The 25,419-nt window shown below is 42.3% G+C and overlaps 1 protein-coding gene across 2 annotated transcripts in view; it reads right to left on the minus strand.

Moving 5' to 3' along the window:
• Positions 1 to 25,419, minus strand: part of jag2b (jagged canonical Notch ligand 2b) — a 46,892-nt gene that overhangs the window by 10,855 nt on the left and 10,618 nt on the right. Inside the window, exons 3-12 of one of the 2 annotated variants that reach the window (XM_034900302.1) lie at positions 18,429 to 18,483; positions 13,838 to 14,095; positions 12,584 to 12,644; positions 10,500 to 10,630; positions 7,418 to 7,537; positions 6,232 to 6,345; positions 4,468 to 4,581; positions 3,055 to 3,168; positions 2,599 to 2,645; positions 2,275 to 2,448 (exon numbers count right to left, since the gene is read on the minus strand). In XM_034900302.1, coding sequence (XP_034756193.1) covers positions 2,275 to 2,448; positions 2,599 to 2,645; positions 3,055 to 3,168; positions 4,468 to 4,581; positions 6,232 to 6,345; positions 7,418 to 7,537; positions 10,500 to 10,630; positions 12,584 to 12,644; positions 13,838 to 14,095; positions 18,429 to 18,483 — 1,188 coding nt within the window. The remainder of the gene's footprint in view (positions 1 to 2,274; positions 2,449 to 2,598; positions 2,646 to 3,054; positions 3,169 to 4,467; positions 4,582 to 6,231; positions 6,346 to 7,417; positions 7,538 to 10,499; positions 10,631 to 12,583; positions 12,645 to 13,837; positions 14,096 to 18,428; positions 18,484 to 25,419) is intronic. The other variant, XM_034900303.1, reaches the window with a different exon arrangement.

Raw genomic sequence — 25,419 nt, forward strand, 5'->3', positions numbered from 1 at the left:
CTCCAAATTAAAGGCTAATGTCACTCCATGTCTAATACATGTGAAAATGAGCAGTTTTCTGCTAAAGTAACAGCCATTACAACTTTATAAAAAGCTGGCAATGTCAATGTTGCATTAAAAAAGGTGGGCAGAAATGTTCTGATGTAGGTTTGATTCAGTATTTTTAACAAAGTAAGTCATTTCTTTTTACATTTATTTCCCCAGGGAAATTAGTTCTCACTAATTTGACATTCAAAATGTTTCACAAATTTACATCCTGTATTAGAGAGGACCAGCACAAACATACTCCTCTACAAATGTTTACTCAAAACTACATCCCTCTGTCTCTACTGAACAGCTCCAAGGGATTAGACAGGGGTCCGGTGCCTCGCCAAAGGCCACTTGGACAGTAGTTGTGTTAGGTGAGAGGCTGCTGATGCCACACTAACTCAATTTACCCAACACCTCTCTAAAATGATTCGTTGGTGATGACTGTAACAAGTGAAGATGCAGGTGAACCAAAAAAGCGACAGAAAAAGCCGATCTTAGGTCGGTGCAGCTGAGCAGCTTAGCTTGACTCAGGCCATTGCTGCCGTTCAGAACAAATCGAAGGTAAGTGGAAGGGCAAATTAAGCCTCAGAAACTTTCCCCAAGCCCATCAAGGGAATCCACGCTTTTGGTTTTACATCTGTGCGCTACTTAATCTTGCAAGATTATTCTGAGACAGAAGCCTGGCAGAAGAGAGATGGAGAGAGAGTGAAAAACTGAGCAGGCAAGAGAAAGATATCCCATGATGAGGGAAAAAATTGACTCTGGTCCAACATCATGCAGAGTGAATATAATAAAGATAAATCACTTGTCATACCACCGTGACACAGAAAGAACCCAACTGGAGGCCACTGTGACATATTTAGCCATTTCTGCATGCAGCAATACAGAGGTTGGAGTGAAAATCTCTCAGTTTATGTAAACAGAAGCCTACCATGCTCCCATTTGCCATTTAAGGTGCTGAACATCAGCGTTATACTAGGGCAACAGGGTAGGTGAAGTATGTGGTTACACCGTTTATTTTACCTTAAGTGCCAGGGCCAGATACTGTGTTTTTTTTTTACTATTTGCATGTGTGTGGTCAGGGGAGCGTGTCTGAGGGCAAAAGTGCCTATAAATCTTCAGCACATTAAGTGAACTGTTTGAAAAGTTCACAGCACAAGAAACATTTTTCATTGGAGCAGACGGTTGAGAATGTATTTGTAGCAGAAATCCATGAGGCAACGTCTTACCACTTACTTGTGGTCAACCATGAATACACAGTGCAATAAAACTGACTTTTGATGACTGCTTGCACCATTCAAAAGGGTGTTAATCGTCTTTTACAAAACAAATATTTCACCATTACACAATCATACTTCTGTGGACTTGAGGAGAAATATGATGCAGGACGCGTCGTAGTTTTTGGCAGTGCCCTGCCAAAGCAGGCATCGGAGCTCTGTAGTATGCGGGCAGAAATCCAGCATCACCTCATTCAGAGAGGCTCATATTTATAGTGGAAATGCTAAAACAGGATTGGCTCCTGACCAGCAATGTCCTCCATTCAGGACCCGAGAGATGCAGCAGAGTGTCGGTTTCCTCCCTGCTAACCTACATTAGCTTCTAACACACACTTCAAATAGAAAAGGCTGCAGCAAGGACACTGATATGTAGTGTCTCTAGGAAACAAAACGATCATTTGAAATGAAACCTGGGCTTGGCTTATTGGACTGGGAACATATTACACAACTTTTAAGCAGATCGTAACTTGGCTTAGATCACTGTCCAGTAATGACTACTGCAGTTTGCACAGCATTACAAGTCACTTTGTGTAGATTTTCAAAATCAAATTGGCTGTCAAGTAACCCTTTGGCTAACGACCAAATCCCACCAATGCACTCCTAGTCATGAACCGGTAGAAATAAGTCATTTATGACAAGTTTGTCTAATTAAGAGTTTGGTGAATCTGACATGGAAAAAAGTAGGTTAAGGATAAACATGTGAACATGTTTTTGCATAAGGCTTATGTTTTTGCATAAGGCTCATTGTGTGTCTAACAGGTCTTGCACAGAAAGCAGAAAACCCACACACTATTGGTGACTCTAGATTGTTTTGTAGACCTTTATAAAAAAAGATGTTTCTTCTCTGACATGTAACGTGTCACTGAAGTCTAGAGACTATAAAAAACAAATAGTAACACCATCTTATAACCTGTCACTGTATCCAAAACAATCCTATCCAATGTGATCTGTGGAACACAAGACTCACCTCACACAGCTGTCCAGCAAACTGCGCTGGGCACTGACACACAAAGCCGTCCAACACGGCGTGGCACCGGCCGCCGTTCTGGCATGGTCTGCTGTCACACTTATTCCTCTGGATTTCACAGTGAGTGCCGACAAAACCTGGAGGGCACTGGCAGTGGTAACCCCTCGGGCCCTCCTGCAGAAGAAACAAAGAAACATGAAGAGTCCAGTGGCAAAAACAAACACAAGGTGCACGCACTGTGTGGTACCTCTAAAAAGCTAATTTGGCTCATGTTTGTGCCAAAGCAAAAAAAACGAACATAGATTCAAATATAAACATCCATACCTTGCATGTTGCACCATTCCGGCACTGACCATTGCAGCCGTTGATGTCTGAAGAGGAAGAAAATTACATATGTTATTAAACATTATGAACAACAATAAATATGTATCGCCTTATCTAATCTACAATGTGGAATGTGCATAGATAAGGTCAAAGTTTGAAAAAATAAATAACTAGTGAAGCAGACAGCATGTCAGATAGACCTTGTATAGACTGTTACTGGGCATGCACTGGATCCAGAGGAGAGGAACTGGGCATGCAAGTTCAGTCAAGATAATTCAGTTTGCCAATGAGAGAAAGAAACGGGTTACCTCATGTGGGAAAGCAAGTGATGCTAAACTATACCTATGTTGTGAGCCCAGAAAGTGAGAGGAGGCGTTTGAAAGTAGCCAGAGGAAGAGGACGCCAGTGGAAGGGCAGATATTTAGAAGTGACTTTTAATAGGAAAGAAATACTGACTGATGTCACACTTTTGTCCGGACCATCCCCGAAAACAGTCACAGTGATATCCGCCAATCAAATTTTTGCAAGAATAAGCGTTCACACAGGGCATTCCAGCACACTCATTTGCATCTGTAAAGGCAGGAAGTAGAAGGAGCCCGAGTCCATCAATTCAAACAAACCAAGGAAAGGACAAAGAAAGAAGAGAGACTAGAAAACCCAACCTTTGAAACCCTGATGATGTCAATTGGTTAGTTATCACGGCTTGCGCTTGGAGACATTTTAAACAGAAAGCCTGTTTTGGAGAAAATATGCTATTGGTTGCATACTGGAAAATGTAGGATGCAGTGTTTTTGAAGCCAAGACTAGAGATTAAAAGTCAGGACACCTCGGCCTCTGTTGCTTACATTTGTCGTGAGTCCCGAAGACGTTATGTCAGCGCAATACTAAAATCATTGGACTACTCCTCTAACTTTCAAAGGTTTGTTAATAGAGAATTATTCAATTTACCAATAATGCATAACTTTTAGGGTCGCAAACAATAATTAGTTCCACTTAAAACAAATCGATCAATTGGTTTGTGATTATTTTAGATTAGTGGTATTCCCTGCTGTGTATATCATCAGACTTGAACTGAATTACATAGTAACCCAACATTAACACATTTTTCATTGTGGTTTCACAAACAGAGCAGATGAGTTTGGTCGTTTCACAGAACTCATCACAAAAAGCCTCAGAGAAAACGGCGAACAGTACAGTTTCACTCCCAAACCTTCTCCACCTCCAAAGACATCAAAAGTGTTACAACAAAGAAAAGAACCGCTGCTCAAATATTCAAAGGGAAAGGGGGGGGGGGGGCAGTCTGCAGGGAGTCCTGCTGTGCTCACTCAAACACCTGTCTTTTCTCTGAAACCCTAAACTCCACACACACGCAAACACACACGCAAACACACACACACACACACACACACACACACACGCACAAACACACACACACACGCCAGGTAAGACAGGAGGCCGATGGCTGCCTGTAAGCTGAGATCTGTGCTGGTAAGATGACACTGAACTCTTGGGATCTCTTTCCTACCCCCCCTACCCAACACACAAACACACTCACAACCCAACTTTGTTTACCAGGCGTAATCCATTTCTTGGCTTAAAGCCGGTCACGTCCGCTTGTGGGGACCGGAGTGGTATAAAAATAAACAAACCCGAATGCCACCCTTCAGCGAGAACAACAAACAGCCGGATATACCCACACTAGTAGCTCATAAAGTCATTGAGGAAAAACAGGAGTGAAACCGCTGCGAAAACACGTCTCTCTAAAGAAAGAAATTGCTTGCCAAAATGATTATTTTTTAACAGCCTCTGGTAAAAGATTCAAATAAAGAGTAAGACATGGCGTGTGTACATTGAACATCTAATGCTCACCTATCTGGCATGTCTTTCCCTCCCACTGTGGAGGGCACACACACTTGAAGCCATCCTCCAGATCGATGCATGTTCCACCCTGAGCACATGGACTGGAGGCACACTCGTCCAAATCTGAGAACAACACACTGCAGCTCACTCTCTGGTCATTTTTAACAACATACCACATTTAAAAGTAAGTACTTGACTTGAGTTAGACTTTGAGCCATTAATAGGATGTTGGTAAAAGAAGACAAGTAGGAGAGCGATGAGAGCTTTAGATCTGGAGGGAGGTTGGTGGATGCAGAACATGAGATTGATTGAAAGAAAAGGAAGAAAAGTGGTTAAGAGTAAGGCTGGTGAAACCAATAACTTTACTTCGACACCGGTTCCTTAATGATTTTTTTTTTCCTCACAATTTCATAAAACAAATTTGCAAAAGTACACATTACGGCACTTATTTTTTTTTCAGCTTATACAATGTGACCCCGTCTCTATGCGTAACAGAGTTTTCCTGCTTTCCTCTTCAACGAGTTACATTAGACAGCCAATCAGAGACATTAGATCTTGGATAGAAGCATGCTGCGTGCTGATTGGCTCACTTATCCTGATGAGGTATCCATAGGTATTAAAAGTGGGTATTGAATGACAAGGCACTTTTTTGACACTCAATACTTTGGAGGTACTTAAATACTATAGTGATACTTTAGTGGTGCCTAAAAGTTTTTTTTTTTAGTTTAAGCAAAAGCATTGGTCCAGATGACAATGTACACACAACAAAGAAGGGACAGTGCACCTCCTCCACAATCCCTCCCTGCAACCAAATGTTTCGACACCAAAACAAAGAGAGGAAATACAGGAAGGAGGGAGACACAATAGCAACAAGACACAGACAAACACACAAACAAACAAGAGGCATTGACAGGGAGACCGGCCAAAGATAAAAAGGCCCAAACACACGCACAGATAGAAGCAAGAAGGCTACAGCACAAGTCTACAGTAAGGATTTCAAAGATACAGCAATGCTGAGCCAAGTGTCCATGTCTTTCCTTGCGTGAAATTTATGCGAGCCATGGAGAGTTACATGTATATGACATCCAAAAAGTAAAGGGTACATGTACGAATAGACAAGTCATGAGGTAGTTTCTGTAAGTCCAGCAAAAACACGTTTGAGTTTTAGAGAGCTGGAGGGCTGACAGATCATTCAGAATCAAACAGTAACAGTTACATTATCATTATTCTGGGCAGATATTTTGGATGCAATATTGTTCCAGTACTGACCAACAGGAGATCAACCCCAGTTTAAGGGAAGATATGTAACTTGAGCTTTTAGTGGGCAGAAAGTGCATAAAGGGCTGTTAATTATGTTCATTGGATGCACTTTCCCAGGGGTGAGATATGTTCTATGAATGAAATTGTAGAGAATCTGTGGTCTGGATTGCATGAGAAAAACGTGGTTTGAGGTAGCTTTTCTGTTTATCCAGTAACACCTCTGCAATGGTATCGGTATTGCTGTGTTGGGTTTTGTTCTTGTTCGCCATTCTGTTTAAAACTACTATCGAGCACAAAGTGATAAAATATTGAATTTTGAACCATATACCAACTATTTCGTGTTATATGGCTATTTTAGCTATACCTTAAGCCGCCATCTCTGTCGAGCCGATCACGTGACTTCCGTGCCTAAAAAGTATTGAATTTGATACCAGCCCTAGCTGAGAGTAAAAGATGTAACTAAGTATCAGCATGGAAGGAGTGGAGATGATTAAAAGTAGTGCAGCGACTCACTGTTGGCACAGGTCAGACCCTCCCAGCCTGGCGGACACAGGCACTCAAAACCTGAGGGAACCTCGTGGCATGTACCACCGTTGGCGCAAGGATTGGAAACACAGGCGTGCTCAGCTGATGGAGAGAGAGAGGGAGGGAGGGAGGGAGGTGTTCAAAGAAGAAGAAAAAAGTAAGAGGTAACTCTTTGTACTTCAGATTAATGATTTGGCATTCTGTAGGAAAGCCCTCATGTCTGGTACATTAAATATTGGCATACGTTCGTTATATTTTTCAAATGCTACATACATTGTAAAGCTGGTATGAATACTAGTATAGCTTTTTCACACCTATAAATCTGTACTTGCAACTATTATACTGTATAATGTACTATTATTTTCATTCTAAATTATTCGTTAAATGCACAAAATCTAAAATAAAAATGTAAAAAACTAAACTAAAAAACATAACAATTTCTCGTCTTCAGACGACATCTTCAAATTGTTTCTTTTATTTAGAAATGCAGCAAATGTTCACACTGAACTTGGTAAAATGAAGAAAATCAAGCGGAAAAAATAAATATTACACATGCGAGGAGGCCCATCTTGATAGAACATAAACCACACAGTAGCCACAAAGGCTACATTTACATTGCTACGTTTTGGTTTACAAATAAATACCTCTTGCTATATTTACACCTCGCATTCATACTGCTGGTTTAGGTGCTTGGATGTTTCCGAGCACCTAAACCACAGACATTTAAAAACCCTTCTGACCCCGTTTTGGTTCAGAATCTGCAGATTTAATACTAATAATAAAAATGATAAATACTGAATTTGTATAGCACTTTTTATGGACCCAAAGTTGGTTGTGTTGTAGTCACAATGGCCGAAATAAAGAGACCTTTGGCAACACCGACACTGGTGCTAACGTCTCGCCACCTGATTGGGTCTTATTGGTCATGACCTTTTGTTATCTGAGACTAAGCTACTAACGTTAACATGGCAACTACCAGCAACGGCCGGAGTATACGTGCTGCCTCCTGTTTACCCCGGCACGCGCACGAGACTGTTGACGAGATGGGCGTGATAGTTTAAACTGACATTAGATCTTCCACTGGAGCTAAAAACACTCATGTGCACAGAGTTACAGTGAATGTTTTACTTTCAAAGACAATGGTGCAAGTTCTGGCGTGGGCTCTCTCTCTCACCTATCTGACAGGTCTTGCCGGAGTATCCCTGTGGACAGGCACAGTAGTACTCATCTGGTTCGGTGTTCATGCAGGTTCCTCCGTTGACACAGGGCTGGTGACGACCGCAGTAATTGAGATCTGGAGGAAGAGACAAACATTTAGAGACACTAGGACACTCATTCAGTGATTAGTGTTTCACCCATTTTAGACCAAATTAGATTAGAGATCAAATTTTATTTTTGAAGATTATTTTTGGGGGTTTTCTGCCTTTAATGGACAGGGCAGCTTGGTGAGAGAGGGGGAAGTCATGCAGGAAATGGTCACAGGTCGGACTTGAACCCTGGACCTCTGCGTGTAAATGTACGCCCGCTCTACCAACTGAGCCAACCCGGCCACATTATAATGAGTATATAATAGAGATATATTAGAGAGATCTGTAATACTGAAATGGGGTGACGCCTGTGAGCTAGTTCAGGCATTCAACTTGAGCTGCAACACTACACACACACACACACACACACACACACACACACACACACACACACACACACACACACACAATGCTGCTGCCCTCCCCCGCACCTGTATTGCTACCTCCCCCCCCCTTGTCTGACTGAATTAGCGTTGAGGCTGGTAAGTTTGTAGACACTAGTCAGGTGTAGTGCAGAATTTGACAAAATTTCCAGAAAATCAGCAGAAAAAAATAAAATGCAGATGGATGTGTTTCCATCCTCTACCCTTGTGCGACTATTAAGAGTTGGGAGCCTCAAGATAAATAGCTGGTCATGCCAATTCTCCAGTTGGGAGCCATTACTTTATTTAATGTTATCTAATATTGCAGATAAAGATGGGGCATCGTGACACAAATGTGTTGTAGAAAAGTGATGTAGAAATGTGATGAAAATTTGGCATTCATGTTCATTTTCATTTCAGTCTCATCGCTCCGCACCTTTAGACTTTGTTAAATTGTATCGACCCCCCCTAATAACTCTTTGCTTGTTCCACCATTTTATCCTGTTGGTGCTGGGAGTTCCCAGAAAGCTTGTTGGGATCTCTACTCAGTATAGAGTACCAGCTGTCAGCTTTGACAGCAAGCACAGAGTGTTTTCACAAGCGCTCTGCTGCACTTCATTATGATTTGTTAAGTTGCCGTTATCACTTAGTTAGACTCTTATCCCTTTTCTTCTTCAATTCCTGATGTTTTTTATTTTCCCATGGACAGAAAGAACAAAACGAAACCCTATTTGATCCCTGCGCACCATCCTTAGGCCAAAGGCCAGGTCACCCTAAAGGCTCAGGTCACCTTAAAGGCTGGTAAATAAAAGAGAAGGGATCTGTCTCCACTGGAGATCTTCGGACCCATTCTCATCCCCCGAAGAGCCCTCGGTGACGGAGGGATGTGGGGGGATCGAGTGTCACTGCTGCCCGGATCACACAGGCAGTAAAACTATCCATCTGCTGTTCTCCCGTCAGAGAGAACGAGGAGAGAATTTAGACGTCATTTGAAGGTACATTAAGGTACCTTATAAATACTTAACATTTTTTATACTTTACTCTATAGGTTAACATGCAAAACAACCTATTGTCTAAGTTTTTTTCTAAAAAAATTTATTTATCATTATCTAATATTCTGATGATTGAGTCACTGACACCTGGAAGACAGAACGTAAGTTTTTAATCAAACAAAGATATACTACATTTACCTTTACCATTTCTGCCCGAATGAATAACAGAGCTTGAAACCAGTTTTAATCAATCTGCCTGACTACAAACAGGCTTTTTATATGAACCTCCCGACTCTGCCTAAAGGCCCTGATCAGACAGATCCATTTTTGCAGGTTGGAAATTGCAAGACGCAACCGCACAGCCTTTCTATTGAAGCCTAGAATTAAAGTTTTATTTTGTTGTTGTTGTTGTTGCTGCTGCTAGACAAACGGCTCTCAAATCATCCAATTAAACTATGGGGGGAAAAACTCAAGTGGCGTTGGCCGCTTTTCTACTCTGAGTTTAAGATTTTGTTTTTAATTTCAAGGTATTCAGGTCACTCCTGCAAAAACGTGAGCCGTGCGCCTAGAGCAGAACGCGTTATGTGCTCATCAAAACAAAAGCAGCGAGCAAAGAGCTTCACTCTGATTGAAAGCAATTACAGAAAGCTGCTTCAGGCTGCTAAAAACACTGTCTGATCAGGGCCTAAGAGTGCCTGAAGAACAGATTGTTTGATCTCTTGTGTCAGATTTAACAAAAATTAAGAACATTTCTTAAAAGCCTAAGGTGACTTTTTTAAATCGCTTGATTTTTGTCCAACCAACATCCCAAACCCCAAAGATATTCTGTTTACTGTCACTTAAAAACTAAAAAAAGCCGCAAATCTTCACCATTGTGAAGCTGCAATTGCTGAAAACGGACTCAAAGAATTAAATCGGATATAAAAATAATTCTGTCGATTGAAAATTTGATTAATGAACTCCTCATCTCTGAGAAGGATCTTTGGGTGAAAGGACGTGATCACATTAGAAACTTTTAAACCCAACTGTACTTTAAAGTGTCAAAAGTGTTTTTGAGTTTAAACATACCCCAATTTCAACTGCTAATGACCAGGGTTGGGAACCGGAGAACTGGTGCAAATTCGGCACCGGGGCATTAATGATGGCATCTACCGGACCAAATAGCAACATGAATCTCAGCGCATCATTTTGGTGCCACTTAAATGCCTGCGCTGCCCTCTGATGCTTTGAAATGGAGGATAAAGGCTACAGGTAGCACGTTACGTCAGCCTACCGTTGGCTAGCAGCTTATAAACTTCATTCAGGCACCAGCACCTGTTTAAGAGGTATTGTTTTAGTACCGGTATCGGATAAACGAATCCAAACAATACCCAACCCTGCTAATGGCAGAGTAATGTTGCAGTGTTCTACGTGGTGATATGTTTCTTCTTCAAAAGCCTTTTTCTGTTGCATCTCTGCTCTAAATGAGCTTGCTCTCTTGTTACTCATCCAACCCAGGTGACTTGAGGTAGCTTGAGGGAACGTGCAGGATCATGCTCGGCCAGCATCTTGTGTGGGAGGCGATGAAACAAAACAAAACTAAAACTTTTCCATACCTTTATCACACAGCAGTCCGCCCCAGTTCCTCTCGCAGTTGCACTGCCACTGGATGTTGCAGGTCCCATGGACGCATCCAGGGTAAAGCACACATTCGTCACAGAATTGTCCCTGCCAGCCATAGCTACACCTGTCAAACACAGACGCATGTATCATTTTGTCACTGTGTGAGTCCATTGAGAAGCTTCCACAATACACTTCTTAAAACCAAACCTGTCACTGAAGTTGCTTTATGCAATTATCATATCATACAGTCTGTGGAACAGGCACTAATTCAGGATACAAACTAGGGTGCAACCTGCCCAACAGTGGAAACACACCTAATACTTTATCTGCTCGTGTCAACCTATGCCCTGAGCTCCTGCCAACTAATCTTAGTGGAGGGTGACATTCCAGGGCAGGAGGGGTTAAGATTACTTCCAGCGGCTCCCACGTCCGGGTTAGAGTCTGTGGCTGAGGGGCTACGAGGGTGGCGTGGTGGTTCTGAGAGCGAGTGGCTGGAGACAACTGTGTGTATACAGTGTATACATGCACGCGCCCGCAGCTTCATGGCAGCGCTCGGCTATTCCAAGGCTGTGGTGTCGTCGCGCCAGCTGTCTTGTCAATTGACTGCTATTTTGAGTCTCCTGCAGACGGCACCGCTGTCTCCATGAGACGAGGCCTTAAGATATCTCTGCCATTCTCAGGCTGGGGGGGCGGGGGGGGAGGCATTGGTGAATATTTGGCATGTTTCTTCCACTGTAGATGATAAGCTTCAGAGGGTCTGACAGCAGTGTAGCAATCACACAGAACTTTGGCAAGGAGACTTGCTTACTGCCTTTAAAAAAGAAAAAGGAGGTTTTCTGTGGTTCAATTCTTGGGCATAATGATATTGTGATACTCATCAGCCCCTTACTTGTATGGGCGTGAGGTTTCTTCCGAGTTGGATTCCAACATCTTGGCACGTTGACATCTTATTTGGTAAAAAATGTGTTACATTGCTTACACAAGTGATTTGTCAGAGGCTTGGGACACGGCAAGCCTCTGACAGATAAGTCAGAACAGGCCTAATGTGTGCTAATGAAAAGCCTCAATGCAGTAGCAGAACAACAGGCACGTACCAGCTTTTGTGTTTCTTAAAAGCCTGTGGCAAACGAGGCAAAGCCCATAAAACTGTGATGAAATAAAAGCAATGAAAGGAGACAGCAATGGATTAAATACCAGCTTTCTGTGACCTGAGGCTTTATTAAATTCGTGCCACTGCAGGAAGATTCTTTACTGCTGTTCTGCTATTCATGTCACTTTTCCTGTTGACTAGGACTTGACATTTTGGAAAGAATAAGCTACTTCCCTCCGTTGTCTGTCTGCTAACTTAACTAAAGACAATGATTGAAGCAGACACGAAAAAATGTGAAGCGGTTTCCTAAAACTGGTCATCCCCTTGTTATTCCTCGGCTCCGAGCCAAACCCCGTTTCCTAATAATGGAAGAGGAGTCTGTTTCCATCTGGCAGGTGGGAGGAGGGGGTTTACAAATGACGACGGGATGTACCACATCCTGAAAACACGGACCTATGGGGCCATTCTACGTCACTTTATCTGACTGTCATTTCCACTTTGGGAAATGTACATAACACAGTGGGATATTAATTTCTTTTCCTGCCCCCTGCCCTTCAAGGAGGACTGCAATGCGGATGGGGAGGGGAGGGGATATGACAATTCCCAGCACGTTTACCAGTGGTCAAATTCACACACCAACGGCTCCCTTTCTTCGGTCCGAGCAGCAGAGAGCTGATGAGGTGCTTGGTATTCTGTAGAGGATTTTAGGTGGCTAAAAATACAAGAAGGCATGCGCGACATTGCCCTTTTCTTCTAAACCGAGATGGAGATGCCCACAAGGTATGGAAAAAGGCTGACAAAAAAAACAGGCTACAACAAGTGAAGATGCCTCCGTTTGGCATCTGATATTCATCGTTCGTTGTTCACACATTCAGCGTTACAGAAATCTCTATTACAAACAGACCAAAGCAAAAAAAAAAAAAATCTAACTGCATGTATAATATGACTAAGCACAATGTAATAGCAACAAAAAAAAAAGCTTCTTACTTGCATTCCCCTGGGACAGAGCAGCTGCCATGTAACAGGTTGCATCCTTGCTTGCAGATCGCTGAGAAAAAGTAAGACAGAGAAACAATTTAAAATGTGATATTTAAATTACATCGAGCAGACATGTATGACTAAATTACTTTCCCTTATAAACACACATTTCTTTTAACATAAAGAGGGCCAGCAAAAAGTGGGGGAAAAGAAGGGAGGCAACGATATGGAAAGGTGGGAGGAGGAGAAGCTTGTTTGTTTGCCATCTTTCTAACAAGTGCAACAAGACGTGAGAATTCATGGCACCCTGACCAGGGCTGGGGGGGGGGCATGTAGAATTACCCCCTCCTTAAAACAACCCAGGCCTTCTCCCCTCCCCTCCTCATTACACCCTTCGTCTTCTAAGGTCACTTGGGTGATTTATTGAGGCCCCCCACCATCTAACACCACCCACAAGCACAACGCTGCTCTGTTTTAACATAAGCAGGCAGCGCACGTTGCATTTCCGCCGTGTTTGTTTTAAGAATGGGACTTGAACCATAACTTTTGCGGATTGTGCATTCTCAATTTTTGTATGCAGTGTGTCATTGCTAATTGAGTGGGTGTGACAATCAAATAAGTGCACATCAGATTACAAGATATGTTTAATTTTCATTCTTTCTTAACAGCAAAGAATCTGAGCACTTTTCACAAACAAGGCTGAAACGTTTTTTTGTATTTTATTGATAATGGTCATTAGATAACCCGATTTTCAAAGTCTGCCACTTTTTTGATAGAAAGAAGCATGGCTGCGACTAACAATTCTTTTCAGTATTGATTAATCCACCAATTATTTTTCTTCAATAATTTATTGAGAATTTTGTCTATAAAATTAGTAAATGGTGAAACATGATTGATGAAATTTCCAACAGCAAAAGCGGATTGGTTTTGATTTTCTTTTGACAGTCCACAACCCAAAGACATTCAGTTTACTAATCATAAACGACAAAGAAGAGCATTGAAACCTCCCATTTGAGAAGCTCAAAAGTTTGGCATCTCTGTTCAATGACTAACACGATTAATCAGAAAGACAGAAAAGAATTTCCGTTGATTAACTAAGTCGATTAATCGTTACATCATTAGAAAGAAGATCACAGTATTTTTGTGATGCTTTGAGGCTGCTCTGTGCATTGTGGGATTGGCTTGACGGACTTAATACGAAGAAAACAACATCAACGTCTTTCTGAACTTTTAGAATTACTGTGTGGGACAAAAACAGCTCACCTGTCCTACAGTCTGAGCCCATCCAGCCATCCAGGCACACCTGGGCCCCTGAAGGCTCGCAGCGATAATGGCCAAAGTAGTCGTCACGTGGTACACACAACTTATTGCACTTGTTGCCATAGTAGTTGTCATCGCAGCGCACTCTGATACGATAAACCATGCGAGCCACCGGCCCGTCGTACGGGATGGTCTGCCAGGGGTCGCCGGGATTGATCATTCCAGTGTGAATGCTGCGTTCGATTAGCAGCTCCTCATCAACTGAAACAAAAAAACAGATGAAGACAAATCAGTCATAGGTCACTTTCAAAGCTGGTTTGCCGTTACTCACATTATTTCCTTTTTAGGAAATGGGCTTGACCATTAGCAAAAGGCTATTTTTAGTTAACGGAGCCCTGCACAGTGCTTTCTCCACATGAAACACTTATTTACATCACTTAAAGCTAACAGCATCCCCTGATCTGTTTTTACTGCATATTCTCTGATCCAACCGAGCCAGCCTTGGCATTATATTTTGTGTTTAAAGGATTTTTCTGTCCTGGTTTGCCAGAAACATGACTCTGAATGAAAGGTAACGTTGCGCTGGAACTGCTGGATGTGTATATGAGCAACTTTTTGCTGAACGTTCGCCAGAAAAAAGTCGTTGCAGAATGCACAAAGTTTTGCTTGGGCTGTTGTCAACTTAATGGATAAAACAGAGAGGACATTAATCATGATCTGGATGGGATAGCATTTTAAGACTTTCAAAGAAAATCCCAATTGGTCACAGAACATGACACAAGTTAACATTTAGCTAAATGCAACGATTCCTCACAACTGCGTTTTTGTCCATCTTGCCGAAAGGATGAAAACAAAAAACTCAAAAGAACTCTGAAGACCCCAGAACAAAAGATGTGGAATCTCCTTTATGCTTATGTAAAGGCACTCCCAGTGCAGTGCATTCTTATTCAGCAGACAGACACTTTGATTTCACATTATGTGTGTGTGCATGTGTGAAAAGTACCCACTGAATTTTAAGTGTGCAATTGAAATTCATTGTCTGAAAATTGATCTATTTTCTGGTGAAGGCCCACATCAGTGGCGCCTCTGAGCTGTCGGTATGTGCACCATCATGTCGAGAGGTTGCAACCATTTAGCCTCTAGCACGCTTGCATTGAACATTGTTTGCCTCGGTGGGGCTCGCTGCAGCACCGGCTTCCAGAAAGAATTCAATCTTTATCACAGTGGGATCGAAGCTGGCAAACAATCCCTGTTGGAATAGGGGGTCCACACACACACACACACACACACACACACCCACACACACACACACACTCACACACACACTCACACACACACTCACACACACTCACACACCTCTGCTGGGGGACTGACACAATGTCAGACAGAATTAGGCAACAATAACAGAAATAACCCCCGGCAGTTGTCAGATAGAGAACAATGGGCTCCGGGCCCAAGCCGGGCTCCACTACCTCTGTGTCTAAACACCGAGCCCGGCCTCCCAGTCCACTCCACTTCCTGTTCGATAAACACAAGGAAAACAGCCGGCTGCCTTTCCTGAGAACACAAGGGGGAAGGGAAGAGAGGTACACCGGAGGACATGACGCCAGAGGAGAGAAATCTCACTGGCAGACCAACGCACTGGTAGGCTCCTATGCAGGACAAGACATGAGGCTGGTGCTGACTCGACATGAGGCTGGTGCTGACTCAGACCAAAGAACAAGTTCCAGAGCATTCTTCCAGGGTCATTTATTTCAACATTTTCATGTCTTGTTTCATCCACAACAAATCCCCTCAAGGGTTTATTGTCAATTCACATAGCAAGTGTTTTACTTGGGATGAGATGGGGGAAAAGACAACAGGGACAGGATCAAATTGAACAAAGAAATGCATTTTCAAAACTGCATTTTCAAACCTGGCCATTCCAGCCAACAATTGGTCGCAGGGACGTCCTTGTCCATACATACATCGTCTATATCTCACACATGTCTTTGATCACAAATGGTAAAAACCAAGCCCTGACAAATCTAAAATAACAATATGAGTACCACCTGCCAGATCCACCTGCCAAGCAAAGGCTACAATCATTACTGCAACTCACTGGCCCAATCCCAAAGTGAGCCCTGAGGACTAAGGACTAAAGACTCACAGACTTAATTGATCTCAGGTGCTTAGTGAGTGAGTGTGTGAAGCCACATGGGCTCAGATAGGTATAAATGGGATTGGGACAGCACTCCATGAGATCACATGCTACCTTGGTGACATTTAATAATAAAGATGTGGCTGACTCTTGCCGGTTTGGGTACTTTCATTTTAAGTTTGTTGCTTTCCACACGCTCCGTGGTCGTGTGCCGTGCTGTTGTTTACCTTTGTAATAACCAGATTTCCCTATGGTCTCTGTGGTAAACGTCACAATGCTTTGAACTGTGGGTAATTCCCTTTGGTGAAGTGAACGATGCAGACTCACGGAAAGGACTTAGTTAGTGTGTACTCACACCCTCATGCCCTTTGAAATTCAACATTGGGACAACCCTCAGCCTTAACGAATTTCGCGAGAAAGTGCACCAAAGTCAGTGAGTCCGGACTTTGGGATTGGACCAGTGTGACCTTACAGAAGCAAGCAGACTCCCTTGTGATGTCCCAGGAAGGTTGAAAGAAGCATTTGTTCAAGACATTTGCGTTTCTTGAACGGATTACTTTAAGGTTGAAGTCAGCTGATGTCTGCGACCTAACAGCGGGCTGAGTGCTGCTGCTTTCAAAACGCATCCAACACAGAATGACTCAAACCTGCGTGAACTTTGAAGTCTTTCACATTTCTACAATACTTTGAGATAAAAGCAAGAAAGGTGTACCCTTTCTCATTTTATGCCAGTAAAATAAATCAAATTGAAAGTGCGGAAAATGTTTTTCTCATGTTTTGTATCCTTACATTTGAAACGCATCTATTTTGCATCTTTAGAGCAATTTGGCTGAGACTTTAGTGCGAGTAGCTGGCAGAAAATCAATTGGACGGTTTCTTAAGCAACATTGAGGCCTTACATTCATCAGAAACATCAAAACTAATTACTGTTAATGTACACAATTAAGGGGGGCCCACATGGAGAAACGGCGACTACACAAGGCAAGTCTAATCAAAGCACTCTGATGTCAAAATCTATTTCTTCTCCATTGTCTGCATTTGCGAGTGGAAGTGCGTTTGATGTTATGGACAAAACAGGATGCAATGACCTCATATAAATAAGAAGGAGCAAGTTTAGACTCGAGAGGACAGTATGATCCTAAATATAAATTCCTGTACATGCTTAAATTCATAGGAAAGGTATTAGAGACTTGTGAAATATGCCAACCTGTCCACAGATTAAAGCTACATCAACACATACACTACAGTCCTCAATGGGTCCTCTACCTCCCAGACGGGAAAAAGGGGGTTATACAGGAGTCCACCCAGCGGACATAACCAAAGGAAAACAGGATACAGCTGGTCAGACCTGACCGCCACAGCAGACATAGCTGAGAAGAACCAAGACAAGTCTTCTATATGAAGCGTGTTTTGGGTCTTTTCATCCTGCTAACCTATGGTGTTAAAGCAGAACGTTTTCATTTACAACCTTAATGCACAAAACACAATGAAATTGATTTAGAGATTTGAACAGGACTTCAACTTGTTGTAGCCAGCAATTATGTCTATTGTCATAGAAACGGCAGGTTATTTTACTGGATTGATGCCCTTTGTCTGGGAATTGTCACAGAATAACGAATTCACCAGAGCCCAAACTAACATATTTATAATAGTTTTTTTGTCCAACCAACAGTTTTTTGCAACGATGATTTCATTTTTCCAACGGACACTGCGTTTTATTTTATTGTATAAAGCTTTGGTGGAGACAGGCTTGGACATACACGCGGCGGGCCGCTGTGGACTTATGTTGGTCCCGCAAGCGGTTTCAGTAAAGTGGCAGCATGTGTCTGACAATGCACGAAACAACAACACCGCTACAAGCCTACAGCTGTTCAGACAGGGTGAACTGAGACTCCGTTTCCTGCTTGTCGGTCAACGGTTAATAATCAGTAAACCTGAGGGTGGCGCAGTGGGTACGACGCATGCCTAGGGTGTGGGACACCTGGGTTGGATTTCCATTGCAATACACCAGCCAATGTGTCCCTGAGCAAGACACTTAACCCCCTAGTGGCTCGAGGCGTACGCCCAGCGTACGTCTGCTGTGTGTCTGTGTGCAGGACGGCCAATTTAACCCACCAGTCCTCCTCGACCTAGTGTCCATGAACCCCTCCGCTGTGAGCACCTTCCAGCAGTGGGGCATGAACTTAACAGAAAAAAGAAGCTTAAAATACCAGTCAGTTAGCAGTCAGGAACTCGACTGAATAGCCTTTTTTTCTTTTACCAAACAGCAAACTTTTTAAAAGGACTAAAAACTAACGGTTAAGCTGATTTAAAAAAAAAAAACTCAGAAAAATATCCCATTCACATGTCAGAAGCCGCTATGAGAGTTTGTTGGCAACCATGTCCACTCTTATTGCCATCTAAATCAGTTATTAGCAGACAAGGCACTAAGATGTGTGAAAAGTTTAGACTTACTGTTTCGTGTGCCGTTGTCCCAGTCCCAGGCCTCTAAAATCAAGGTGAATGTCCGCTGGAGGGAAGAAAAAACAAGAAAAAATGAGTCGGGTAAAATTGGGACAAAATAGCATCTCTCTGTCTCTCTCTCTCTGTCTCTCTCTTTAGATCAAATGCAATGTGTAAGAGTTTGCTCATTTCAGTGCCAGCAAGCCTTATTGAGCAATTAGAATGCTGTCCATTAGAGTAACAATGTCTCCTGCTACCTATAGAGTGAATGCATGGTAGGAATTATAACATTAAGCACAAAAAAACACAACATTTGCAACTATTAAGCATGCACCACACTACAACAATTAACTGTACCACCAGCTGCCTTTACTTTGAATGGACGGTGGAAATAGTCCCAGCTCACTTACAGTCCAACATTTCCATTTTACTGGACTAAATATGATATGGCAAGTAATTATTTTATAATATCTTCCATCTAAATACTTCATTGCTAATGAATGCAAAATGCCTTGTTTACTCTCCGCTACAAAAAAGGAACATTTAACAACAGGCCCTTTGTTATTTTGTTCCTCCATTTCTGAAGAAGTAAGGGTTGTGTTGATAATGATATGAAGAATGAATAATGTGGATATTCGTTAAAGCCAGTCATGCAACTCTTCTACAAGCATCAGCGCACGCATACACATACGGACGCACGCGGATGATGCAAAAATCGATGTCATTGCTACTACAGAGTATGCAACTTGGCCCCGTTACTCGGAGGTGCGATTGAGTTACGCTGCCAATGAAACCCAATGATTCAAAGATAAGAGAGCAGGATACGGTAAGTACAACTGTGGGAAGAAGCCAAAAGAAGCTGCATGACTGAGATGTGGAGAGAGAGAGAGAGAGAGAGAGAGAGAGAAGGACACAAGGGAACAGCCTAGGCTCTACAAACTTTCCTTTGGCTCAGTATGCAATGTGGTAGTTTGAACCTGCACATAGTCTGATGACTCTACAGTGAAGCTTTGAAACAAAAATCCAGGCAACTGAGGAAAAGGCCACAGATACACAAAGATAATCATGGTGAAGGTGCAAGTTGAACTAACTCAATATTTACAATGCAGAACTTGTACACATCTTGCAAAAGCAGATAAAGAGAAATCTAAATTTACAGCACCTCAAAAGCTCACTTATAGACATGTTACATTACATTAGTTTAACCAGCAAAGCATATTTCAAAGATGAACTACTGAACTATTCCTTTGACATCTTCTAACCATTCAATGTCAGCAACTGGGTAAATCGGATTACTACTGCCTGCTTCTCCATACTGGGGGCGTGCTGACCGCCATCTACTACACTGACTATGGATATACCTCATACGACCCCACTTCAAAAAAAATTCAAACTATTCCTTTAACAACGCATCAGTATAATTGAATCCCAGATGTGATGGTTGACGTTCTCTCCACTGACTAGACAGTGTGTTTTCTGACAACCCACCATTGGAACCTGCTTGGCCCGGTTTTCGTATGTCTCTTTCCTCTTTCACAATCAATATGTGAAACAAATCAATAACTGTTAAAGGCACCACGTTTTCAGGAGGAAAAAAAATAAAGCCTCAGCAGGTATAATGTCCATTAAGAAGGTCACTTTGCCAATATTAGCTGTGAGAGATGAACTCTGCCTGGCTTTGTCCTTTGTTCTCAGACAGTGAGGTAAATCAGCAGCTAAGGGGATTATTAGTATAACAGTTGACCAGTATAACAGTAGTGTTGCATTGACAAATTAGTTTTATCCTGTGCTGAAAATTAGTTTATTAATTATCAATTAGTGGATAAACAGAAAAGGAATTAAGAAGGTTAGACAAAACATTGTTTCCAGTTTCTCAAATGTAAGGATTTGCTGCTTTTTTCTATTTTATATGATCTTTAATTGGATATATCTGGTTTTGGACTGTTTGACAACAAATCCTTGAGCTCTGGGAAAATGAGATAGCAATTATTGGCTTAAATCTGACTTAATGTGGAATAATTGATTAATATATAAAACTGATTTTTTATTTTGCAATACAACAACAACAACCAATTTTTATATATTTAAAAACAATTACGTTTTGTCAATTTAAGGGGGTTGCTCTTAAAAACATGAATCACAACCTAAGCAAGCTAACCATCAACACAGTAAGTAATCTAGCTGGTGTGCTGCAAGGCACACTGCTAGGCAACCAGCTGACCTAAATAACACTCATTACGTCACCACCAGTGACAGTTGTAGTAGCCACAGTGTGACTGCTGTGACCTCTACTGTAATGTCATTGATAGGATGTTGTCCTGGGAGGGGTAGTACAAAAAAAAGCATGTATTTGAGGGACTTCAATGAAGCGGGAAAGACAAATCACAGGAAGGGGGATTGGAAAATGTGTGTGTGTCAGTTTGTGTTGTTGATCTGGGGGACCAACAAGCTGGTAGGCTGGTTGCTGCTGGGCTATGGGATTAAGTAGGCTTGTCTGGCTGCGGGTGGTGGCGGGAGGAAGGGGAGGGGAGTGTTATTGTGGAAGACCACATGTGACAAGAGAAGGGGCTAGGAGATGACAGGATAGGGGAGAGCTAAAGGGTTTCAGTCAGGGTTTGGACACGGGCGGGTGGGGGTACAGCTGCATGAGACTGTAGCAACCAGTAAGACATGAGAGGCCAAAACTAGACTGGAATAGGAGAGGTGGGTAACAAGTACAGCTGTAGTTAAGAGGTAAGGGGTATGGAAGAGAGGAGTGAGTCTCGGGGTTTTGGCGAAAGGTCGACACTCGTGCTGCCGTTTCCAGAAACTCTGCCAACCCATACGACCACAGACGCGTAACAGATGCGGCCTCAAAGATGGATTATTTGACATAAACGTGGATCATCCCACGAAATGTAGCTCGGCTTCTGACCTTTCCAACCATTCCCCCTTCCCCCACCACAAAAGGGGGTGGGGGCTAGCTGCCCCAGTCTGAGCATGTGGGTGTGTGTATGCATACGCCAATGCACACAAGAGGAACTGTGAGTAGCAATGAATGAATTACTGGCAAGAGATCTTGGGCTAACGCCTGCCTGTATTGTGAGACTATGAAATGTGACAGACAAACCTTTTCATGAGGCAGAATCAAAAGATCAAAACAAAGAACAGGTGGCCATATTGTCACCTCCACCTTTTGGGTTTACCTAAAATCCAAGCTTGCTTGCATGCCGACATGTTGTAATTGTCTGGATAAATAGTTTCCCGACTCAGTAAATGTTGGGGTTGAGCAAAGCTGTGGACTAGTCTGGTTTCCCACAGACCGTCCCACTCTGTGATTAGCTGGATTAAGTGACAGCTGCCCAAATGGTTGGAACAAGATAGATGGATGGGGAGGGGGATAAAGGGGAGGCGTGGGGGAGGGAACGGGCAAAGGCTACTGAACAAAGACCCTTGTCCCAACATCATAACTCACCCCCATCCCAATCAAAACCATTGTCCATGAAGAGACACAGTCAGCATGAGGACAATTAGTGTCAGCATGTGTGCTGCTGAGCCTGGGCAGGACAGTTGCATGGGTAAAGTAAAAAAACTACCAGTGGTTCTTTTATGTCTTATGTCCAATTCAGGAAATATCCTAATTTCATTATCCAGCCCGTTTTCTTAACTACAAAAAAAAAATACCAGCTACATTTGACAATGTGAAATACTTCATCCGAGACCAAGAAGAATCGTCCTGCCAGTCAAATCTCCAAAACCCAACCCTTCCCCTAATGGATTAGAGGATTTACTCAGAGAAATCCTAGTTTTCAAGTCAAGAAGGGGGGCACGGTGACATTTTTTTTTAATGTTTATGTGCCATGTACTCAGTGAATCTGTGTTTGCTTTAAATAATAACACAAGTACCATCTTTGCATCGCACCAAGTTGACTAAACCTCATCATTTCATTGAATTCAGGTATTCAAGTCAACACAAAAATGCCATTTTTAGTGAATGCAGAGTATGTGGTGGTGATGCATGGGGAGAGCCACAGGTGTAGGTTCCCACGCCAGATGAAGGGTGGCTGGGTCAGTGGAAGGTGGCCATTGAAATAAAAGAAAGAGACGGGGAATAGGGAGAGGTGGCAGTGGGAAGTGGAAGCTGGGGCAGCTTGGGGTCACTAAGCTTGGGATCTCCACGCTTCTATTACAAAAGAGGGGTCAGCCCTCTGCATGTGGGGCGATGTGCGTGTTTGCATTCGAAGAATACTAAGAATGTGATATCCAGGCCTGATGTGTAATCCCATGGGAGATCTAAGTCTGACAAGAACTATGCATCAATGGAGGGGTGCATCCACATTGTGGATCTGAGGTTGGATTGACTCATTACTGCATCTTGGGTAAAGTCTACACCACAAATGTTGATTGAGCTCTTTGAATTATTCCTAGCAAGAGCCGTTTTTTTATGCCTTTCATGCAATGACTAGAAAATTCACAGATGTGTACCGCCTATAAAAGCCCTTTCTGTAACCTTGAGCTGTTTATGTTCCCATATCGGGATTAGGTGACCTGAACGTCCACCTCACAGTTCTTGACTCCTCCACGGAGCGTTCCCCTGACATCTCCTGATTTATTGCCTTCTGATGGGACATGAGGTCATCGTGATTCATCCCGTGGCCAGTAATCGCTGCATGTAATCTTCATTAATCTATGATGTCAATCCCAGCTTTTGGTTTTACTCTGGCAGAGTCTACAACGCTAGTTCAACAGGGCAATCAAACTATGCCTTCTCTGCTGAATAGGTAGAACAGTGAATGGGCGCAATGCACCTTCTAGCTTCTTTGGACACTGATCTTTGGTGTTAGTGGTAAAATGATGAATGAATAACAACGGCACTCCATCACTCTTAATGGGTAGTAATTGATAACAGTCCCATGAGTAGGATGAAGGAGATCCCATACAAATATATAAAATCAACTCTGCAACGTCCAGTTGTTTCTTTTCTTCTAATTACCCGACTAATGGGGTGGTGATGTTGGCAGGCAGAGAAGTACACGTTGGAAGGTTTTTGACCCTTTTTGATATCCGTACTAAACAATTCTTTACTCTGCTTGTCCCAGGATTTCAGGTAGACGGAATTAGAGCTCAACAATCTTGCATATGTAGATTCAAAATAACACTCATAAATATGATAATTAACCACCACTTCTTACATAATTTTGTATCCTTGAGCTTGTTCCACCATTGAAACACAGACAAGACTATCTACACTACACCACAGTACATTTTAACAATATGAAACAGGAAAGAAACCAATCCTCACATTGAAAAAGCTTTACCTACCAAACATTTAGCAGCTTTTGCTTGATTGAATGAGATCAATTAACCTCTTGTTGGGTGACTAATTGGCTAGGGACCGATCGTTTTAGCTCTAGGACTACAACCAGTGCGCTTATCCCAAACAAACACCAAGGACAGTCTGCAATTATTGGACAGTATGTGCAACTTACCCAACCCTATTGTTTTCACCACGTGCCAGAGCATCAAAACTCAAACAAAACACAATGCAAGCGGAGAGAGAAAGTGGACAAACCAGTATTTATATTGATTTCTGTGGTGTTAAGTTTGAATGGAACACTACAGACAAGGCAAGCACCACTGACCAATGGCCTCAAGACAATATTCATTTCTATATCAACATCAATATATCACTTTTCTACAGCTACAATGTGTCGTTGAGAAAGCAGTCATATTTCTGCTGTGTGAAGATGTGGAAGGTTGCGAGTCCCGCACACAAGTTGCTTGCCAGAGTCGTGTGCCAAGAGATGTCGAACTGAAAGCAAGGCATTTGGCTTGCTGGTGTACACCGGCTATACACACACGGCTCATTGAGCATGCTGCTACTATGCCAACAGAGTCATTACCCATGCACTTCCAATACAACAAACCCCCCCTCCTGGTGCTAATTAACCAGCATGATCCAAGAGTATGCAACACGCAAGACAAACACTGACACATGCGCATTTGCATTAAAAAAGCTAAATGATTTCACATGCCAACAATAGACATGTCGAAACTGACATCAAGTAATTTACTGTTACACACTTATTCGAAAACAAAAAGAATTAACTCGTGAATTGCAAATGATGCCCCAAACTGAGCAAACAAAGTTTTTCATTCCTTAAAAATCAAAAGCAGGTTGCTCTTGTATCAAAACATGGAACTATTCATTCTCATCTAAAAATACTACACTGACAAGACTGGCAATCACAACACAACACAATCAAGCCACAACACCTTTTACGCTCAGGCCCTCTCATCACATGTGCTAGGAAACTAGGTCTGCAACTAAGGATTATTTTTATTGTTGATTAATCTGTTAATTCTTTTCTTGATTAACCGATCAATTGTTTGGTCTGTAAAAGGTCAGACAATGCTAAAAAAAGTCAACTGTCTTTTTTTTACCCATAATTCAAAAAGATATTCAGTTCACAAAACAAGAAAATATTTACAATGAAGTGGCTGGAATCATAACTATCACTTTTTTCATTAAAAATGACTCATTAAAAATGACTCAAACCAATTATTATTATCTTTGTTGGCGATTAAATTAATAGTTCACAACTTATCAATTCATGTTTGAAGCTCTATAAAAAATAAACAACTAAAGGTTTCAAACAATAGCGGATATCTGTCACTTACTTCCTCAAGTGTTAATCTGCTTTAAGAAGTCGAATAGCTACTAAAGCAATAGACATGCTTCAGGAACATTTACAGGCTAACTGCTGATCCAGCCTGACTGGAGAGCAATACAGCACCGTCTCCAGCCAAGCCCCATTATCATTTCAAACAGGTCCAACCGTAAAGTGACAACGTAACTTGCTATGTAATGACATGCTTTAATTACCCCCACAAGGAGCTTCTAGCACCTGCATCCCATTCATTTAACAAGAGGCGGGGGACGCAGCGGTCCACAGCGACATGGAAGGAGCGTTGTTTTCCAACACACAAGTCAACGCAGAGATATAATATGCACAACTCACAG

This window comes from Etheostoma cragini, chromosome 18 (assembly GCF_013103735.1).
Source record: "Etheostoma cragini isolate CJK2018 chromosome 18, CSU_Ecrag_1.0, whole genome shotgun sequence".
Classification (NCBI taxonomy): domain Eukaryota; kingdom Metazoa; phylum Chordata; class Actinopteri; order Perciformes; family Percidae; genus Etheostoma; species Etheostoma cragini.